Raw genomic sequence first — 22,359 nt, 5'->3', positions numbered from 1 at the left:
ATATTTCTTTGTTGCCGCAAAGAGAAAAGGTATAGAGGTACCCACATGCTAGACTCTTGTAAAAGATGATGAGAAGTCTATTATGGGTATGGCTCACACAACCAAGATGGTGATCTGCTCAAAGTCCACGCAAATACTCTGCTGATATCACTACACCTTATGTAATGCAGAACTAGGAAGAAGGTATTCCCAAGTACATAACGGATTGGGGGTGTATGGTAAAGTATTTTTGAATGTAAAATAAAAGTTTATAGAGATGTTGGCCGTAATCGTCAGTCCTCGTTTGTAGCTGGGTTATTCCGGTGCCATTGAAAGTCAATGCCAAATTTCCCATTCTCTCTATTACGATCCCATACCAGACCAGCGGGCCAGCGGCTAGGATACTGGACCGAAACCCCAATAGTTTAGTTAATTTGTAAGAGTGCTCCAGGAGTGATCGCATGAAGAAATAGGGCTTTGGTATTTTTAAAACAAAACTTTATTGAATACGATGTTAACTTTTTAAATTTCATACCTGAAAAGAACAGCTTGCAAATACTCCTTAACCATTACTACGCAATTTCCCATTAAATGCCAAGAAAAGAAACATACAGTTCTCAAGCTATCTTACCATGGGAGAATTGTGGATTCCGCATCAGACAGATCAGAATTAAACTCCTCTCTCCAAAGCCTTCTTAAAAAATTGCTTCTCTAAAATTTTTCAAAATGTCTCTCTGCACTCCTTGGTTCCACACAGTAATGACCTCTTCTCCCCAAACTGATAAACAAATGATGTCTGCAGGCTGCAAAGCACATTAACTCCCCAGGAGTCCATTAGTCCAGACTGAAAAACACATTCCTTTGTCAATTTCACCTTCTGGCTGCTAAAAGCACACCGGCACTGCAAAACAGAATTATTTTTATAAAAAGCATGACCACTGCAAACAAACGCACTCTAACCACAGGCTTTTAACCCTTACATTGTCCAATTCCTAGAATCCAATATTCCTAAAGTTTTCCAGTCGTGACATCCCTCACTAAGGGTTGCACCGTGGCCGAGATCAGAGACTGCCGCCTGTAGGGAGAAGTTTTCCTGTTCCTAGGCCTGGCACATTCGACAACAAACTGAGTGAAATTTGGCAGCAAGAATTGTATGGCCCTCCCTTCTAACCATGCAGCCCCTCACTACGTCCTACAGTCAAGCAATTCAATACACTCAGGCACAGCAAGAAATAGGGCTTTGGTATTTTTACAGCAAGACTGTTCTGTACTAATCATAAAAGTCCAGATAAACAAATTCATGTTAAAAGATACAGCGGATACATGGGCATATCTACAAGTAACCGTGGTAGGTTAATATATTGCATTAGGTTCTTATTGGTAGCTCCTTATGCACAGAATAAAAACATTGTTACAAATCGTTATTGGTTTTTCATATTTTCTTTTTCAATTATTTTTAAAAAATGTTTTTATTAAGGTATTTCTATATATATATATATATACATCAAACAACCAAAACCAAAAAGAGAACAGGAAATCTTATAACAAATACAAAACCAACCCCCCTGCACCCCACCCTTCCTACTGATACCCTCCACCAACTCAGCCTCCTTTTTTTAAACCCCAAAGTCCCAACCCCCTACTTCCCCTGCTGACTTAACGATCCTAGAAGAAATCGATAAATGGTTTCCATTTCCGTGTAAACCCCTCCACAGGTCCTCTCGGGTGGCACGATAGGGTCCCAGGTTCGATTCCCGGCTTGGGTCACTGTCTGTGCGGAGTCTGCACGTTCTCCCTGTGTCTGGGTGGGTTTCCTCCGGGTGCCCCCGTTTCCTCCCACAAGTCTCAAAAGGCATGCTGTCAGGTAATTTGGACATTCAGAATTCTCCCTCAGTGTACCCGAACAGGCGCGGCAATGTGATGACGAGGGGATTTTCACAGTAACTTCATTGCAATGTTAAGGCAAGCCTACTTGTGACACTAAAGATTATTATTATCAAGGCAAACTTGAGTTTTTTCATTCTGATGAATTCTGCGAGGTCCCACACCCTCAGGTTCAGTGGCCCACCCCGGCTCCCGGCTACCAAAAAGACAAAGGCCAAAACGGCCTCTTTCACCCCCTGGATTTCCGACTCTTCCGACACTCCTAAAATTGCCACTTCTGGACTCGAGACCACCTTCACCCTCAGCACCTCAGACATCACGTCAGCGAACCTCCGCTAGAATCCCACCAGCTTCAGACAGGCCCAGAACTTGTGGACATGGTTCGCGGGCCCACTCCCGCACCTCCCACACCTATCTTCCACTCCCTCAAAAAACCCGCTCATTCTGGGGGCAATCATATGTGAACCACTTGAAATTGAATGAGGCTAAGCCTAGCGCACGAAAAGGATGCATTAACCCTTAGAGCCTCCTCCCATAACCCAGCCTCCAGCACTCTACCCAGCTCTTCCTCCCACTTTCGCTAAACGTCTCCTATCAGGGCACCCTCCCAGTTCATTAATTCTTTGTAAATCTCTGACACTCTGCCCTTACCAACCCCTGCTTTAGACACCATTTTGTTGTGCAGCCCTGGGGGCGGCAGGTCAGGAAAGGACGACACCTGTTTCCTCACATAGTACCGAACCTTTAAATACTGGAATCCATTCCCACTGGGCAGCTCGTACTGCTCTACCAACCCCTCCAAGCTCGAAAAACTGCCCCCCACAAACAGATCTCCAAACTGCTCAATCCTGGCCTGCCGCCACCCCAGGAACCCCACGTCCAGCCCCCCCGGAACAAACCTGTGATTCCCTCAGATCGGAGCCCAAACCGAGGCCCCCTCCAGCCTCAGCTGCTGCCACCACTGTCCCAGAACCTCAGGGCCACCACCAGCACCAGACTTGTGGAGTACCTGGCTGGTGAGAACGGCAGAAGTTCCGTCAACAGTGCTCAGAAGCTAGTGCCCTTACATGAGGCTGCCTTCATCTGCTCCCATACCGACCCCTCCGCACTACCCACTTCCTTACCATGGCTGTATTCGCTTCCTAATAGTAGTTCATTAAAGTTGGCACGGCCAGCCCCCCCACGCCCCTTCTCCAACAGTACCCGAGGGACTTTACCCACTGACACAAACCCCAAGATTGACAAATTGATCTTCCGAACAAAGGCCTTTGAAATAAAAATCGTAAGGTTCTAAAACACAAATAAAAACTTGGGAATACCGTCATCTTCACGGACTGCACCCGTCCCACCAATAAAAGCGGGAGCATGTCCCACCTCTTAAAATCCCCCTTCATTTGCTCCACCAACCATGCCAAATTCAATTTGCGTAATTGCCCCCATCCCCGCGCCACCTGGGTGCCCAGATATCTGAAGCTCTCTCCCACTACCTTAAACGGCAGCTTGTCCAACCTCCTCTCGTGCCCCCTCGCCTGGATCGGAAAGACCTCACCCTGCTCTACGCCGAGAACTGGCCAAATTCCAGCAAAATGTCCATGATCCCCCCCCTCCCACTGCCGCCATCGAATATCCCCTGCCAATCCCTTGGTAAGCACCTTTGGCAGTCGCTCTAACGGCAAGGCAAAGAGCAATGGGAAGAGTGGGCATCTCTACCTAAAATACCCCGAGATCACCCGGTTCGTCCTTACACATGCTGCCGGTGCCTTATACAACAACTGGACCCAATCCACACACTCCTGCCTGAACCAAAATCGCCCAGTACCTCCCGATCAAAGGTCTTCTCCATATCCAGAGTGAGCTCCACATTCCGTTCCTCCGAGGGCATCATTATAACATTCAACAGGCGCCTAACGTTGGCCGATAGGTGCCTCCCCTTAACAAACCCCGTCTAGTCTTCTCCTATCACCCCCGGTACACAGTCCTCAATCCGCGAAGCCAAGATCGTAGCCAACAACTTGCCGTCCATATTCAGCAGTGATATTGGGCGGTAGAGCTCACAGTGCTCCGGGTCCTTATCCAAAATTAAAGATATTGAGGCCTGCGATAATATAGGGGGAGTTGGGGGGGGGGGGGGGGTGCTCCCCCGTCTCCCTCATCTCATTAAATGCCCTTACCAGCAGGGGTCCCAGGTCACCCAGAAATCTTTAATAAAATTCCACTGGAAAACCACTGGGGCCCGGGGCCTTCCCTGCCTGCAATGCTTCCATATCCTGCATCACCTCCATACCCTGCATCACCTCCACCAGTCCAATGGCTGCTCCCAGCCACTCTACCAGGCCCTCGTTCACCTTGGGGAACTCCAACCTGTCCAGGAATCACCGCATTCCCTGCCTCCAGTTGGGGGTTCCGATTTATTGTCTCCGATAAACTCCTCAAATACCCCGTTTACCCCCACCGGGTCCAGTACCACTCCACCTCTACCGTCCTTCACTTTTCCAATCTCCTTCGCCACATCCTGCTTCCTGAGTTGGTGAGCCAGCATCCTACTAGCCTTCTTCCCGTGCTCACACACTGCCCCTCTGGCCCTCTGCAACTGACCTACTGCATTCCCCGTGGACACCAGCCCGAACTCCAGCTTCTGCCTCTGCTTTAACAATTCTGCCTCCGGGGCCACCAATACCTCCTGTCCACCCACAAAATCTCATCTGCCAGCCTTGCCATTTCTGCTCACTCCTCCTTCTCCCTATGTGCCCGGACTGATATGAATTCCCCCCCAAATCATTACCTTGAGTGCCTCCCACAGCATGGCGGCCGAGACCTTGCCTGTATCATTGAGTTCCACAAATCCCCGAATGGCGGCCCTCACCCACTCACATACCTCCTCATCCCCCAGCAACCCTACATCCAGCCTCCACTGTGGGCACTGGGCCCACCCCCGGTCCAATGCGACACCCCGAATTGACCACCCCCACCAATAATGACTTGCCTACCACAAAAAATCAATCCGAGAGTACACCCTGTGCACATGGGATAAGTACGGAAACTCATTTGCCGGCGGCCTCCCAAACCTCCACAGGTCCACACCCCCCATGTGCTCCATGAATCCCTTTAGCTCCTTCGCCACCGCTGATACCCCCCCCCCCCCCCCCCCAACCTCAGGCTTGACCGATCGAACCTTGGATCACTGACCGTGTGAATGCCCCCCTCATAATCAGTCGGTGTGAGTCCAGGTCCTGATCTTCCCCAGCACTCGCCTCATAAACTCCACATCGTCCCAGTTTAGGGCAGAAACGTTTACCAGGACCACAGGCATCCCCTCCAGCTTCCCACTCACCATCATCAACTTCTCCCCTCCTCCCCGAATCAGCTACTGTATTCCCCACCTCGAATGCCACCCGCTTATTTATCAGCACCGCCACCACCAACATGTTCATGTCTAATCCCGAATGGAAGACTTGCCCAACCTATCCTTTCCTTAGCCTTGTCTGATCTCTGATCTTCAAGTGTGTTTCTTGTAACAAGACCAGGTCCGCCTTCAAACTCCTCAGATGCACGTCCTCCTGGGCCTCCTTCATCTGACAGCTAACCTTTTCAGTTAAAAAGTGCACCAGTTGCTCCGTCGACCACTGGGAAGGCAATGCAGACCCTTTACCCTCCACCATCTTGACTTGTGGTGCTCAAAAATTCTCTTGCTCCAACTGTTCCCTTCTTCTCGACCCACTTCTGGTCCGTGGATCCACCAGTGGAGTCAAACCTTTCGCCAGTCACCCCTGCACCTTTATTCAACAAAACATCCGCCCTACAAACTAGGAAAAGGTCCAAAAAACAGCCCTGAGCAGGAGCTGCCAAATGCGTTACCACTCACACCATGGCCGCCACCGGAAGCCCTCTTTTTCATTCATTAGCATCTCATGTGAAAAACCTTCACGAACCCAGGTTACAATGGGATGAAGGAAGGGTCGAACACCCTTTTACTTATTTTGAACAAGGCACCAAATCATTAGAGTATTTGTGCAACATCTATCTCCCATGTTGTATTATTTTGCATGTTGCATCTTAGGAAAAGTGAAGTAACCAAAAACAGATTATTATGGTCAATGTTACAAAATAGCTTTTGAATATTGCCAATAAAACCTTACCATTCTGTCCAAAGATGTTGTTGGGTTACTGAAGGACTCTTCGTTAAAGACTCTGCTAATACTTCCGCTTGTGACCATGGAATGATTGGTCACATAAAGGGCTGTTCCTGTTCAGAGTCACAGAAAAGGGCTCTATTTACCCAGATCTGGGTGGAATTTTGATGAAAAGGCATAGGTGAATGTTAGATGAGTAGTTTACCCCTGGAATGGTATGTCTTCTGATCACTGGACCCGGCAGAAAACAGTGAGAGGTTTGGCTGGAAAGTTGAAACAGTTTTGTGCTTCACAGACAGTCTCTTCCAGCATGCAGGGGCCGGGGCGGGGGGGGGGGGGGGGGGGAAGCTGCAAGGCCCCAGATACAGGAACTGATGACTTTATTAAGAAGGAATTCCATAAACGGAGGAAAGAAATGCACAAGGATCATACAAAGGCCATTGCAGAAGCTGTGGCACCCCTGAAGAGTACTTTGGAGCCGATAGAGAGGTGTTTGGAGGTGCAGGTGTCACAGATTCTGGAGATTGAAGGAGTAATCCCGGACTACAGCGATGGTGTGGTGTTTCTAGAGGCAGAGATGGGGCTCCTAGGAGACCTTTGTAAAATGCTGGGGGCAAAGGTGGAGGAGCAGGAGAATGCTTTGAGAAGGCAGAACCTGCGAATAGTGGGCCTGCCTGAAGGAGTGGAAGGTGTGAGTGCCACGAGGCACGTCTCAAGAATGCCTGTGGGACTGGTGGCAGAAGGGGTGTTAGATAAGGCACCTGAAGTGGATCGAGCGCATAGGTCTCTGAGGCAAAAGCTTAGAGCTGGGGAGCCGCCGCGGGCGGTGATAAATTTGTGGAGAAAGAGAAAATTCTATGGTGGGCCAGGGAGAAGCGTAGCTGCGACTGGGAGGGATATAACGTCCAGATTTATCAGGACATCGGAGCTGAGTTGGCAAAACAGCGGGCAGGTTTCAACAAGGCCAAGGTGGTGCTGTACCGGCGGCAGATCAGGTTCAGGGTGCTCTACGTGGCAAAATTATAGGTGACATTCGGAGGCCGGGAGTATTATTTCGAGACCCCATAAGCGGCCGAAGACTTCATTACGGAGCATAAACTGGGGGAGAACTGAGTGGACAATGCTTGGTGTAGCCATCTGGGATGGCCACTTACAACTAGGGACAGCGAAGCTCGCAAAGCCTAGCAGGTAAAATGGACAAGCCAAGACTCAGGCAGGTTCAAAGCCTGAAAATGTATATTTGCAACCAAGAAGTCCAGACGGTATCAAAACTCCGAACAATTAGCATTTTGATGGGCCGATTAGCATTTGATGGCCCATCTTCACCAGAACAAAGGACTGGTACTCGAGTGACCGATACAGTCCCAAACATTTCGATGCCACTCCCTGTTCAGGGGAACCATAAATAAACGGGGTCAGTGACCGCTTGGGACACGCCCAGCCATCCATATCCCCGCCCACTTATTGGTTAGGAATCAAACGGAGTGATCAGGGATCACCCAATTAGTGGGGTCCAAACTGAAGGACTGCCCAAAAGAGCGCGAAAACCCCCAAGTGTAAGAAGAAGAGTTCGCCATATGTTCGTCCTCTCTTGGACCTGGTGCCCCGGTCACGACCATCTCCAATTGTAGCAACAGCAGAAGCAAGGCCAAGTTCAACGCTTGCTACCAGACGGATGAGCCTAGGTTACCAGCAGTTACTCCTTCGAACTCGATAGATACATAATCGAACAGCGGCCACTGTTTCTCTGACCTATGCCGGGTGCCCAAAGTTAAGTACATGTTGTCTTAGTCAATAGGTATAGTTAACTAGTAGTGTTTATGTTGCAAGACTAATTGTGTGTAAATAAAGTACCCTTGAACTTGAACTAACTGACTGGTCTTTGGCTCTTTGATCGATAGCCGGTTGAACCTTGTGATGGTATCATTTGATACCTGGCGACTCTGAGCATCAGAACATAGATATCAAAAGAAAGGAGGGCAAACTCACTTGATTGCCATAATTGGAACAGAGCCATAGGAAAGGACAGAGGAAAAGAAAGGCGCAACATTGGGAACCGGGATGCTGGCACTATGTAATGGTTGGGAGCATGTTTGAAGTGGGTGTCGGGATTGGGAGATTTTCGCCTTTTTTGTGGGGGGGGGGGGGGGGGGGGGGGGTATTTCTGTTCAATGTTGAGATTGTAAGAAGTTGTAGGGGGGAAAGGTTTATGTGGGAATGGATGTTCCCATCCCCTCTCCTGTTTTATGGGACTGTTTGTGTTTAACATCTGTTTGTTTGCTTTTGGAGAAGGCTACCTGGAGTTCAGGAGAAGTCCTTGTTTGGGTGGGGGAGGGCAAGGCCAGCAGGAGGCCTTCTTCTTTGAGCTGAGGAGTGGGGGGGAGAGGGAGGGAGAGGTCATTAGGAGGTGCCTTTAGGCAGGGGCAACCATGGCCAGCAGGTTATGCTGGTGAACGGAAGTTAGGTGGTGGGGGAGAAAGCCAAGAGGGGTGGTCGGGGGAAGGGGGGAAATGGGAAGTCGGGGGCGGAAGAAGGGGAAGGGGAAACGTGAGGGGGGGTGGTTCTGCAACGCGGCAGGGGGTGAGAGATGACATGGTCAAGGGCGAAGAAAGGGGCCATCTGGGATGGGCTAGGTACAGAGTGGAATTAAAGGGGCAGGAGTCAAGTGAGGAAGATGACGGACGGTAGAGGGGATTGGAAGCGCAAGCCTCTGGTAAGATAGGTAACGTGGAACGTCTGGGGACGGAATGGGCCGGTTAAAAGGTCGGGGGTGTTTGCGCACCTCAGGAACTTGAAAGTGGGGGTTGTCTTTTTGCAGGAGACACACCTCCGTGTGAAGGACCAGGTTAGGTTAAGGAAGGGGTAGGTCGGGCAGGTTTTTCACTTGGGGTTTGATTTGAAATCGAGGGGTGCGGATTCGTGAGTGCGAAGGAGGTGAGGGATCCAGGTGGGAGATATGCGATTGTGAGTGGGGTATTGGAAGGGGCACCAGTAGTGTTGGTAAATGTGTATGCCCCAAATTGGGATGATGTGGGTTTTATGTGGGTTGCTGGCAGCAATCCCGGATTTGGCCACGTACCAGTTGATCATGGGAGGAGATTTTAACTGTGTCCTGGAGCCGAGGGTTGATAGATCAAGCCCCAGTTAGATGGGTAGGGTACGAATGGCAAGGGAGCTGGGGGTGTTTATGGAGAGGATGGGTATGGTGGATCCATGACACTTTCAGAACCCTGGGGAAAGGGTGGATTCCTTCTTTTCACACGTCTATAAGGTGTATTCGAGGATTGATTGCTTTGTAGTGAGTCAGGAGATTTTGGTTGAGGTGGAGGGGGCAGAGGATACGGGAATAGTTATCTTGGACCATGCACCCCACTGGCTGGATATTCAGTTCAGTACGGGACAAGAGCAGAGGCCGGGGTGGAGGTTTGACTTGGGGTTGTTGGCGGATGGAGGTTTTTGTGATAAGGTGCGGTTGGCGATTCGGGATTATGTGGAGTTCAATCAGAATGGTGAGGTGCGGCGGGCATTTTTTGGGAAGCACTGAAGGCAATGGTCCGGGGAGAAATGATCTAATTTACGGTTTATGCGAATAAGGAAAGGAGGGTGGAACATGACCGTCTAGTGAGCGAGACAGTGAAGATGGACAGGGAATATTCGAGGGTGCCCACCGTGGAGGGATTGACGAGGAGGAAAAGGTTGCAGGGGCAAGTTGACAGTCTGACAACGGGGAGGGCGGTAGGGCAACTGTGTAGGGTAAGAGGGGTGCAATACGAGTATGGGGAGAAGGCGAGCCGCATGCTGGCACACCAGCTGCGGAGGCAGGCTGCGTCCAGGGAAATATTGAAGCTCCGGACTGGGACTGGGGATGTGGTGTTAGAGCCAGGGAAGATAAATGAGGCATTTAGAGAGTATTACCAAGGACTTTTGAGGCAGACACAGGAGGAGAGGAGGGGGACATGGGGTGGTTTCTGGATGAGCTGGAATTTCCCCAGGTGGAGGAAGCAAAGAGGCAGGCATTGGAGGAGCCCCTGGGGCTGAGGGAGGTGCTGGATAGTATTAGGGGCATGAAGTCGGGGAAGGCCCCTGGGCTGGATGGGTACCAGGCAGAATTTTATAAGGAATTTTATAACATCTGTTGGGGGCGTTTAATGAAGCACTGGAGAAGGGGGAGTTGCCGGAGATGATGAAACAGGCAGTAATCACACTAATCCCAAAAAAAGGGAAGGATCCGGTGGAATGTGGGTCGTACAGACCCATATCACTAATGAACACGTATGTGAAAGTATTGGCTAAGTTGTTGGCCGGGAGGATGGAGGGTTGTGTACCGGGGGTGGTTGCAGAAGATCAAACAGGCTCCGTGAAGGGCAGGCAGCTTGCGAGTAATATAAGACGGCTGTTGAATGTGGTGATGAATCCGTCGAGAGCTCTGGTACCAGAGGTGGTGGTGTCCATGGACACGGAGAAAGCATTTGATTGGGTGGAGTGGCGGTACTTATTCGAAGTTTTGGGAAGGTTTGGGTTTGGGCTGAGATTTGTGGCATGGGTACGGTTGCTGTATGTGGCGCCAAGAGCGAGGGTGAGGACGAATTATATGAGCTCATGAAGCTTTGACTTACACAGGGGTATGAGGCAGGGGTGCCCGCTGTCACCGCTGCTATTTGCGCTGGCCATAGAGCCATTGGCTATGGCTCTCAGGGGGTCGGCAGAGTGGCAGGGGATAATGAGGGGACAGAGGGAGCATCGGGTGTTGCTCTTTGCCGATGACCTCTTGCTGTATGTTTTGCATCCGTTGGAGAGTATGGGAAGGATTATGGGCCTGTTGGGGAGGTTTGGAAGGTTCTCAGGATACAAGCTGAATGTAGGTAAAAGCGAGGTATTCCCAGTGAATGAGCTGGGACAGTGGGCTAATTTAGGGGCGATGCCATTTACGGTAGCGAGGTATAGGTTTAGGTACTTGGGGATTCAGGTAGTGAGGGAATAGACGGGGCTCCATAAGGGGAACTTAACGAAGCTGGTGGAAGAGGCCAGGGAGAATATTAATGGGTGGGATACACTGCACTTAACGTTGGCGGTGAGGGTCCAAGTGGTGAAAATGAATATTCTGCCGAGGTTCTTGTTTATCTTTCAGGCTCTTCCGATCTTTATACCAAAGGTCTTTTTTTCGGAAAGTTGACACAATCATCTCAGACTTTGTATGGGCGGGGAAGGTGCCGAGGGTGGGGAGGACCCTGCGGCAGAGGCAGCAGGGGGGTATTGGCATTGCCAAACTTGCTTCATTATTATTGGGCGGCGAATGTGGACAAGGTGCGGCAGTGGTGGGAAGGAGAAGGGGTAGAGTGGGTTAGGATGAAGGAGGAATCTTGTAAGGGATCTAGTTTGAGGGCTATGGTGACAGCAGCATTGCAAATAGCTCCGAGTAGGTATTCAGAGAGCCCAGTGGTGCAGTGCACGGTGAAGATATGGAATCAGCTGAGGAGGCATTTTAGGGTGGAAGGTATGTCGGTGCTAACGCCGCTGTGCGAGAATCATGGGTTTGAGCCGGGCGGTTGGGTGGATAGTGTATACAGGAGGTGGAGGGAAGTGGGGCTGGTCAAGGTGAGGGATTTGTATTTGGAGGAAGGGTTCGCCAGTCTGGAGGAATTAAGGTAGAGCTGCCGAGGGGTAGTGAGTTCAGGTATCTACAGGTTAGGGACTTTGCACAAAATATCTGGAAGGGGTTCCCTTGATTGCCGGGATACACCCTGCTGGAGCGATTGCTGCTTCCGGATGTGGATGGGGAGGGAAGAATTGGGGATATATATAAGTGGCTGGGGGAGCAGGGATAAAAAAAAGACTCTGCTAATTAGATAGCCTGTCATGGTGCACATTGTTCACATTGTATTTTGATCAAGAGTCTGTAGTATTCCCTTACGGATAAGGAAGAGTGTCTTTTTGGTGATTTCTTTTGCTTGAATTAAGGAAAGGCGCACAAACTACTTTTTTGAACAAACTTGCTTGTTTTTTTATTTCTTCAACATAGTACAAATGGAAACTATCCTGTTTTGTCATGCCACTCCGAACTGTTTTTACCATTTTTAATTTCATGATACTCAAATCAGTAGCTGCAACGTTATCTGAAACATTTAGCCACCTCGGGTGTTTCTTGTTCTTTTACCTATGGAAGGCTGGGAAAAGAGTACTACTGGCAATAATGTAGTGTTGTAATTTATATATACTAAATGGACAGCACCTAAACCAAAAGTGTATTTTTCTTTTTTTAGAATTGTTCACAGAATATTGAAAGTGCTGAGATTTTTAGCCTGAGCGATGATGTGTTTGAGTCTGTAAGCAAACGTGCATGGACTGAGGTTCTGCTCCAGATTTACAAGGTAAAATGTGTAAAGATGCGGAGGACATTGTTATCTGAATTCAGAAGGTCTAAGTATGTGCACTATGCTCTATTTATCTGGATATGTCAGTACTATCCAACTGTTAAATTAGCAGAATATTGTCCTTTACATTCTTTTAGTTTATGCTCATTCATATTTTAAAAGTATTTAAAGGAAACTAGAGGACAAACTTTTAAAAACTTATTCAATTCAAATGTATGTACAATTGCTTTAACTGGAAGGGCAATTAGTATTTAAAGATATGAATGGAAACAAAATGTATCCATGTGCCGATTGAGAAAAGGAGTTTCCTTCCTCATACTAATTCAGATCCATTTTTCAAAACAGCATTTAAAACAAATTGCACTAACTTTGAGGAAGAGAAATTGCTAATATTCTCATGTGTGTAGCGTATGTGTGTTTGTGTATGGTGCATGTGTGGGTCTATGCGTGTGTGTTCTATTGCTCTACTTTTGGGACAAATAAAATTGAATAATTTTACCTTGTTTATTTCTGACCATGTTGTAAAACCTTTACTGCCCTTTGAAATTTAACACCACATCAAACCCTTCCTTATCTCCTAATGGAAATGTCTGCACCCTGCTGTTTAATTATGGAAAATTCACTACCATGCCTACTTCAAATGCCTTCCTTTCACACCTACACTCATTTGATGCCCTAAATCGTGGGCACAATCTGGCTTCTGGCACCCATGCCCATACACCTATACGCATACACCCACGTCCTCATGCACACATCGCACACACACCCTAAACACATCCCCACCTCAAACACACACTCCCACCTCAAAAACCTCCCCCCTACCTCAAACAAATCCCCCTCTCCCCCATCACAAGCGCACACCCCACATCTCAAAAAGAGTTGGGAGCATGCATTATGTAAGACAGCAACCAATTGTCTTTAGTTCCAATAATGTATGATTAGCGGAATCCAATTCTTTTAATATAGAGTGTGAAACACTTGCTTTGGTATTTGATTTCACAAGGTGCCACACATACCTATTTGGTAAATGATTCTTTTTTTTTCATTTAAAAACATTTTTTAGAGTACCCAATTATTTTTTTCCAATTAAGGGGCAATTTAGCGTGGCCAATCCACCTATCCTGCACATCTTTGGGTTGTGGGGTGAAACCCATGCAAACACGGAGAGAATGTGCAAACGCCACACGGAGAATGACCCAGGGCCTGGATTTGAACCCGGGTCCTCAGCTTCATAGGCAGCAGTGCTAACCACTGTGCCAATGTGCCACCCTTGGTAAATGATTCATTGTGAAAATTGACCACAAATTATCTGAAATGATCTGGACAAGCCATTGATGAGTGCGCCACCCAGACTACAACAACATCCGAAACAAAATACAGGGTTACGACTTGTAAAGCTAGTAGCAAAATGGTTATTTCCGACACACTTCACAGGCTATCCAACCTGGGGGAGAAAAAAACTGTGGATGTTTCTCTCGACCTACAAGTAGAATGCACAGACAATGCAGAATACGGTTAATCTGATGGATTTTGGTCAACACAGTGCAACCAGCTTCAGGAGGAAAGAGCAAATGATCCATGATTGTAGGCATTATGGAGAGTCACTGTCAAAGATTGACCTGATATGATACAAGAAGTGCCAGACACCCTCCAATATATTTGGGTATACAAAGATTAACCAAATACTTCAAGAGGTGTGATTTTCAAGGGAGAATAGGTGCTTGTACCTGACGTTCTTTGCCAGGACATGTTGGCACTGTTAGACAGGGGAATTTGGACATAGAGTGAACAAGCACCTGGAGCGGTATCTTTGTATCGACCAGTGATAAACAACAATATCGAGAAGACAGTGAGGAAGTGCAAAGCATGCCAGAGACACCAAGGCTATATCAATGCAAAAACCTTTGCACCCTCATAAAATTCTGTCATACCCTTAGTATAAATTACAGCAGATTTATTTATAATCCATGGCAATGGATTTCTTCTTGTCACTGATGACTTTTCCAAGTTTCCAATCATTGGACAATTGAGGGATGCTGAAATACATCTGTGGCAGATACTATGAATTTGATTTTCAGCTTGTTCGGTATGGCTGAAGAGAACATATTGTGACAAGCTCATCACATAATCCCAGAGGCAATAGTCTCGCCGAGTGAATGGTTCATGCCATTAAGTTGTTAGTCAATATGTGCAGGGAAACTAAACAATATCTCCGTATTGTCATGTTACATTTAAGAGCAGCACTTATAGACATGGGTTTATCACCACCAGCCGAAATCATGTCCTGAAGGCTGTTAGAACAACCTCACCATGCCATCACCTGCCCCATGCCTCAGGAGTAGAGGAGACACTTCAAGAAAAACAAGGGAGAATGAAGATGGTATAAGACCAATGTGCAGGTGCTTAGCCTGCATGTAGGACAAAATGTTTGAGCCCTACATCCTACACAGGGAACTTGGTGTTACCCACAAAGGTATCCAAAGTATGCCCTATATAATTTAAGTTACAGTATCGAATGGAGCAATGTTATGAAGGAAATGAAGCCGGCTAAGGGAATTATGCAACTTAAGACATGGGAGACTAAGTGTGTCTAAACCACATCCAAAGATCAATTCAAGAGTGAAATTGTGGAAGACTGACATGAAAATAATCAGCACTTCTACAATACACAAGATATCAACACACAAACAAGTCAAGGACACCCAAGTGATAATTCTAGATCTCATAGAGCCTATACCATTATGAGATCCAGGAGGAATCTCACGGCGCTGCGGTCCTGAATTCAATCCTGGCTCCGGGACATTGTCCACGTGGAGTTTGCACATTCTGCCCGTATTTGCGTGGGTTTCACCCCCACAACCCAAAGATGTGCAGAGTAGGTGGATTGGCAATGCTAAAATTGCCCCTTAATTGGAAAAAAATAATTGGGTCTTCAAAATGTCTCGAAAAATGTTTTAAAAAGAAATCTAGGAGGAATATTAAACCACCTAATAGTTATACACTGTTAAAAGCGTAATGCCTTAAATATTTAAACTCTTGAACAAATTTATTTATGTGTAAACATAAATCTAATGTATATGTATTTTCCCTCTTAATGTATGTAATGCAAACTTGTGGATGGGGGAAGAAGAGGAAGTGGGTGTTGTGATGTCACTGAGTAAATATGTTAATGAGTTAATAGCCAGGGTGTAAACCATTTGACCAGCAGACATTGCTCAGAGGAGCTTGCAGTTTAGTTAACCATATGTGGTGTGAAGGAGTTGCAGCTGCTGAATCTTTATAACCAATCTGTCTGCTGAGCAATCCTATACTCCACCTTCAAATAAACTGAACCTATGTTTAGTTTACCTGTCCTATGTGAGATCTGTAAGTTTGTATTAAGCAAAATAGAAATACTTTGGCCCTGCTATTTTGCATAGGGTTAAAATGACAAAACAAATTTAAAAAGGACAATGTGCATCTCAACGGTTACTTGTTTAATTCACAATTGTCTTTGCTCACTACTGAACAGTATTGTAGTTCATCAAGTTGATGTGTATTTTTTTAGGTTTTCGTTCTTTCTCAATTGACAGTGAAGGATATCAATGGTACTTTTTGCAAGGCGAAACACTTGGAAAATATGCCAAGAATAAATGCTGAGCCCCGTTCCAGCAATATATATTCCACTGGCGAACTTGTCCTGCTAACCTGGCTCAACCATAACTATGAGACAATGAGAAATGTAGTGTGGGAATGTTCCCAGAAAGGTAAATGTGAAATGTTTGAATTTTCGTTTTACGTGGGTGGTATTTGGAATCTTAAGGCAGACTATAAAGAGTGCAACTATCTTACCTGCACAGATAAATTAAACCAATACTATAATACTGGCTTCAGTTCTTTGAACTAGTTAAAATGCGAAGCTGTGGGCCTTGGGTACCAGTGACTCCAGGATGTTGGATATTGTTTTAACAAGAGAATCTCTCATTGATGTAATAGGGAACAGATGATACCATTGTTGAATATCATTGATTCTGTGGTTAATGCTTTGTTTTCAGGATAGAATACTTGGCTGTTCTAATAATTGGATTGGTACTTTTATTTCCAGAGCCAGGTTTGGTATCACTTATGTATTTGGAAAAAGCTGGAGGTTCCTGGATGGTGGCACAGTGGTTAATACTGCTGTTTCACAGCGCCAGGGACATGTGCTTGATTCCAGCCTTGGGTGACTGTGTGGGTTTCCCCTGGGTGCTCTGGTTTCGTCCCACAGTCCAAAGATGCAGGTTAGGTGAATTTGTCATAATAAATTGGCCCTTAGTGTCCAAAGATCTGCAGGTTAGGTGAATTGGCCATGATCAATGTGCGGGGTTATGGGGATAAGTCAGTGGAGTGGGCTTCGGTAGAATGCTCTTTCGGAGGGTTGGTGCAGACGCGATGGCACAAATGGCCCTCTTCTGAAAACAAGGCCCAGAACTTTGTGTCAATATATGCTGGAGAACATATGTTCACCAGTGTCCTATTACCCTTAGCCAATAATCAGCACGGTAGCATAGTGGTTAGCACAATTGCTTCACAGCTCCAGGGTCCCAGGTTCGATACCCGGCTTGGGTCACTGTCTGTGCGGAGTCTGCACATCCTCCCCGTGTCTGCGTGGGTTTCCTCTGGGTGCTCCGGTTTCTTCCCACAGTCCAAAGATGTGCAGGTTATGTGGATTGGCCATTCTAAATTGCCCTTAGTGTCCAAAATTGCCCTTAGTGTTGGGTGGGGTTACGGGGATAGGGCGGAGGTGTGGGCTTGGGTAGGGTGCTCTTTCCAAGAGCTGGTGCAGACTCGATGGGCCGAATGGCCTCCTTCTGCACTGTAAATTCTATGAAATATTTATCAGAAGTGCCTTATAATCCTGTTTTGCTTTATCTTGTAGGCCAAATTTCTAAGATTAGTGTGTTTAAATCATGCCCCATAGCTTCTACTTGATGTTGTGGCTGCTAAGGGACATGCCTATATCTTCAGGGGTACATAACATTTTTAGGTCCAGAAACCTTTATTCTCTGATAACCTTGTAATTGCAACTATTACAAGAATGCAAACCAAAGGACTTCCAAACCACATTATATAGTGCAGGAGGGGGATGACTACCTGCATCCCACCAAACACTGTGCCGAAACAGGGCAATAGCATTGCAAAAATGGGAGGCTTGCTGCTGCTCCTGTAGGCGAGGAAGTCCTGGACCCGAGAGTCACTTTGACAAGAGTCTGAGCTCCCAGTAAAACTGCCAGATAGAGCAATGACAGACAGGAAAATAAAACTTTAGTTAATTCTTCTTATCCTACCCTAAAGCTTCGCTCCTGAGAGATCCAAAAACGATTATATTGACTAATTAGGGAAAAACAAATTGAAATATTCTTCTTCGAACCTCTTGGGAGACCACTATGGCCTTTGTTAATGCTATATTACAGTATCTAACTTTTCTATGAGGTGTTGTCTACCCCAGCCTAGTCTATTTCTAATACAGAAAATCATTGCTTACAGCATGAGTCAGCAACCCATCCTATAGTTCTACTATTCTCTGGGAAAAGAACAACCTAACATTTAAATGAGTTCTGGCCTTTCGTGACTTGAAATTGTCACCTCTGATCCTCTTTAACCTATTTAATTGAAACAAGCTGCCTATGAAAACACAATCTATTCCTGCATCACTTTTAAAACATTAGTCAAATCAATCTTGGTCTATGAATCGCTAAAAAATAGAGTCCCTGTTCTTTGAACCTATTAAATAGTTTAAACAATAAATTGTGTGGTCTTCCTCTGCATTCTTTCAAAAACTACCAAAACGGGTTACCATATTTTAACTGAGGTCTAACCAAGGTTCCATCATTGTGTGACCCACTGCCGTTTTCTTGGAACTGGCAATTTCATTCATGGTTGACTGCATGACCTGTATGTCTTGCTAGATGATTCCAAATATGACTGAACTGGTATGCTTCATTGTGTGCAGGTTCACTGCCATGCTTCACAATAGGTTTAGAAGTCTATGGATCAGTCCTCACATCTACACTATACCCTTAAGACCTTGATATTTTCAGGGTAAGAATGCACGCTCTCACTCTGATTAGCTGTTTTTTGAACTGCTCTGACCCACTGTCCCTCTTCTCTTTGTTTTATTCTTTCACAAGATATGGGCTTTGCTAGCTAGGCCAGCATTTATTGTTCATTCCTAATTCATTTTCAGAAAGTGGTGGTGGTCTGCCTTCTTGAACTTCTGCAGTCTATCCTGAGTAGAATCACCCACAGTGCTATTAGGAAGGGAACTCCAGGATTTTGACCCAGTGACAGTGAAGAAATGGCGATATATTTCCAAGTTAGGATGGTGTGTGACTTGGATGGGAACCTCAAGGTGGTGGTGTTCCCATGCATCTTCTGCCCTTGCGTTTCTCTGTGTTAGAGGTTGCAGGTTTGGGAGGTACTGCCGAAGGATTGTTGGTGAGTTCCTGCAGTGCATCTTGTAGATGGGTACACAATGCTGCCACTGTGCATAGGTGGTGGATGGGGTGCCAATCATGTGGGCTGCTTTGTCTTGGATGACATCAAGCTTCTTGCGTGTTGTTGGAGCTGCATTTATCCAGGCAAGTGAGAAGTATTCCATCACACTCCTGACCTGTGCCTTGTAGATGGTGGACAGGCTTTGGAGAGTCAGGAGGTGAGTTTCTCACCACAGGATGCCTCGCCTCTGATTGTTCTTGTAGCCACAGTATTCATATGGCTCATCCAGTTTAGTTTCTGGTCAGTGCTAGCCTCCAGGATGTTGATAGTTAATAACAGGGCTACCACTAGCAATCTATTTATTTATAATACGGGTCCCTGACCAATTTAACACTAATTATTGATCTGAAAATGGACCGACATGAATTTCAACCCCTTAGGGCGGGATTCTCCCGTACCCGGCGGGGCGGGGGTCCCGGCGGACCGGAGTGGCGTGAACCACTCCGGCGTCGGGTCGCCCCAAAGGTGCGGAATCTTCCGTACCTTCAGGGGCTAGGCCCGCCCCGGAGTGGTTGGCGCCCTGCCGGCTGGCGGGATAGGGGTTTGGTGCCATGCCAACTGGCACCGAAGGGCCTCCGCCAGCCAGCACGAGTCGGCGCATGCGTGGGAGCACCAGCGAGTGCTGCCGTTATCCCTGCGCATGCGCGGTAGGGTTTGTCTCCGCATCGGCCTACGCGGAGGACCACATTGGCCGATGCGGAGGAATAGAGTGCCCCCACGGTACAGGCCCGCCCGCGGATCAGTGGGCCCTGATCGCGGGCCAGGCCACTGTTGGGGCACCTCCTGGGGCCAGATCCCCCCCACGACCTACTCTAAGGGACCTACTCTAATTTACGCCGGCTACAGGCGGGCGGGACTTCAGCTCATCGCGGGCCGGAGAATTCGGGCGGCCTCGGCGCCCATTGAGTCACTCCAGACCCCACCATTCTCCAAGGCGGGCGGCGGACTTGTGCCGGGCCGGTTTTTAGGGGGGCGGGAGAATTGGGACGTCGGCGGGGGCGGGATTCACGCCGACTCCCGCCGATTCTCCCACCCAAGGGGGGGGGGGGGGTCGGAGAATCCTGCCCTTAGTCACCTGTTTGACGAGTTTCAAATCCTTCATCCATGCTTCCAAATATTGCCATGTCCTCAATGTTCTCTACTTTTGCAACATTTTCCAATTTTGCATTCCACCCCATATACTTTATTTCTTCAACTCTGGCTTCCTGATTTTCTACAATAATCATGGTACAATGATACTTGATTATTTTAGCAGTAGCAACAGTGTAATGTAAAAAGCGCCCTGGTACTTCACGAACATAATGGCTTCCAGCCACTTCACAATTCTATACCATACTTTATTGCTTAATTTTATTGGATCTGTTTCTAATCATTCATGACAATTTTATGTACACATTTATTAAATGATCTTATATGATGTATAAATGCATCAAATTATTTCCATCAAATTTCAAAAGAACACAAAAGCTAGGTTACTTGAATAGAACATTATTGTACTAGGTTATGGTACAATAGGTGGTTTCTAATTGCCAAATTTCTCCCTATTCCTCGAAAGAAACTCTAATAAGTTCAAGAGTAGAAGTCTGAAAATCTTATTTTGACTGTTCTCAAAAATGTGTAATTATAAAGTTTGACTATAAAGTTCCAAATCCAAACTTTATCTTTATTTTTAATTTTATATGACTGGTTTGTCTTTGCACTTTCATCCCTGTTTTAAATAGGTGCCGTACCACCAACACGCTGGATAATAAATTTTGATTTAGATTTGTTGGATGGTGTAGTGTTGGCAGCTGTCGTGGCTGCATATTGCCCCCAGCTGGTACGTGATATTTTTATAAGCTGCTGCATTTACTGTTTCTTGCTATCTGTTTTTTTGTTAAAGCCAGGTGCAGACTTGGTCAACTGTTGGTCGATTCTGTTACATCCAAAGCAAGTTTGCAACTTTGGATGCTGCACTAATTTACTGTATATAATGTATCATATTAAACTGTATGAAATTTCTTTCCACATGGGATGCATTAATATTATAAAAGTTAAATGTCAGGATTATGTGAGAAGTGCCTCACGTTGATGTTAAACTTCCGGTCCAAATTGGATCCTATGACCTAATTTGACCCTGAAGGGAACCTTCGTCAGTTTATTTCCAGCATCAGGTAGCAGATTGATGTTATATTTAGCCTGTTATGTTTAGTCAGGACAAAGCCAATTTGCTGTTCCCCAATTCTCTGATTAGATTGTGATTGCATCCATAGTAAAACAATTTAGCCTATGAAACAAACTTGGATAGCACTAAATCTTTCAGCACACCTTGAGAATTTAAAGAAAACAAAATATATGACTTTAATAAGCACACAAAGAACCTCTGCCCTACATTTTTACTACTGTAGAAGATGTTTTTAATCTACAGATAATATCTGAGTTCTTTCTCAAGAGAAAGATGTTCTGTCCTTGTATATGGTATAGGATGAAAATTAGAATTGCGAGATTTCCAGGATGAGTGGTATTGGGACAAAAATGGATTATCTTGGTCCACCCATTAGCATATTCTGTAAGGAGGTTCAAAATCGGGTATGCCATCATGCATAACTGTGGCTCACCTGTTGTTGACCTCGGGACTATTTTTCTGAGCCCTACTCATTTACCTGTGACAATCACATTCATAGCTACCTTGAGAAAATTACAGTGGCAGTGAGCAGAAGGTTCATGCATAAATACCCTAGAAGATTGAATTGGCGAAAACTAAGTTGCGAATAGAAACATAGAAGCCTAGAAAATAGAAGCAGGAGGAGGCCATTTGGCCCTTCGAGCCTGCTCCGCCATTCATTATAATCATGGCTAATTATCAAATTCAATAGCCTGATCCCACCTTCCCCGCCCATATCCCTTGATCTCTTTAGCCCCAAGAGCTATATCTAATTCTTTCTTGAAATTACACAATGTTTTGGCCTCAACTACTTTCTGTGGTAGTGAATTTCACAAATTCACAACTCTGGGTGAAGAAATTTCTCCTCACCTCAGTCCTAAAAGGTTTACCCCTTAACCTCAAACTATGACCCATAGGTCTCGACTCCCCCACCATCGGCAACATTATTTCTGAATCTATCCTGTCTAATCCCATTAGAGATTTGTAAGTTTCTATGAGATCCCCTCTCACTCTTCTGAACTCCAATGAATATAATCCTAACTGATTTAATATCTGCTCATATGACAGTCCCACCATCCCAGGAATCAGCCAGGTAAACCTTCGCTGTACTCCATTCATAGCCAGAACATCCTTCCTCAGAAAAGGACACCAAAACGGCACACAATACTCTGCTATGGCCTCTCCAATGCTCTATACAATTGATAGTAAAACATCTCTGTCCCTATACTCATATCCTCTCTCTATGAAGTCAACGTACCATTTGCCTTCTTTACTGCATGCTGTACCTGCACACTTACTTTCAGTGACTGATGAATGAGGACACCAAGCCCTCGTG

The 22,359-nt window shown here is 46.3% G+C and overlaps 1 protein-coding gene across 4 annotated transcripts in view; it reads left to right on the top strand.

Annotated features, from left to right (window-relative positions):
- LOC119969087 (cilia- and flagella-associated protein 47-like) overlaps positions 1 to 22,359 on the top strand; it is an 868,530-nt gene that overhangs the window by 334,632 nt on the left and 511,539 nt on the right. For all 4 annotated transcript variants that reach the window (XM_038802287.1, XM_038802288.1, XM_038802285.1 and 1 more), the window contains exons 33-35: positions 12,254 to 12,361; positions 15,912 to 16,110; positions 20,602 to 20,699. In XM_038802287.1, the coding sequence (XP_038658215.1) occupies positions 12,254 to 12,361; positions 15,912 to 16,110; positions 20,602 to 20,699 (405 nt within the window). The remainder of the gene's footprint in view (positions 1 to 12,253; positions 12,362 to 15,911; positions 16,111 to 20,601; positions 20,700 to 22,359) is intronic.

The sequence above is a fragment of the Scyliorhinus canicula genome, chromosome 7 (assembly GCF_902713615.1).
Source record: "Scyliorhinus canicula chromosome 7, sScyCan1.1, whole genome shotgun sequence".
Lineage (NCBI taxonomy): Eukaryota > Metazoa > Chordata > Chondrichthyes > Carcharhiniformes > Scyliorhinidae > Scyliorhinus > Scyliorhinus canicula.
This window is presented reverse-complemented; position numbering and strand designations above follow the sequence as displayed.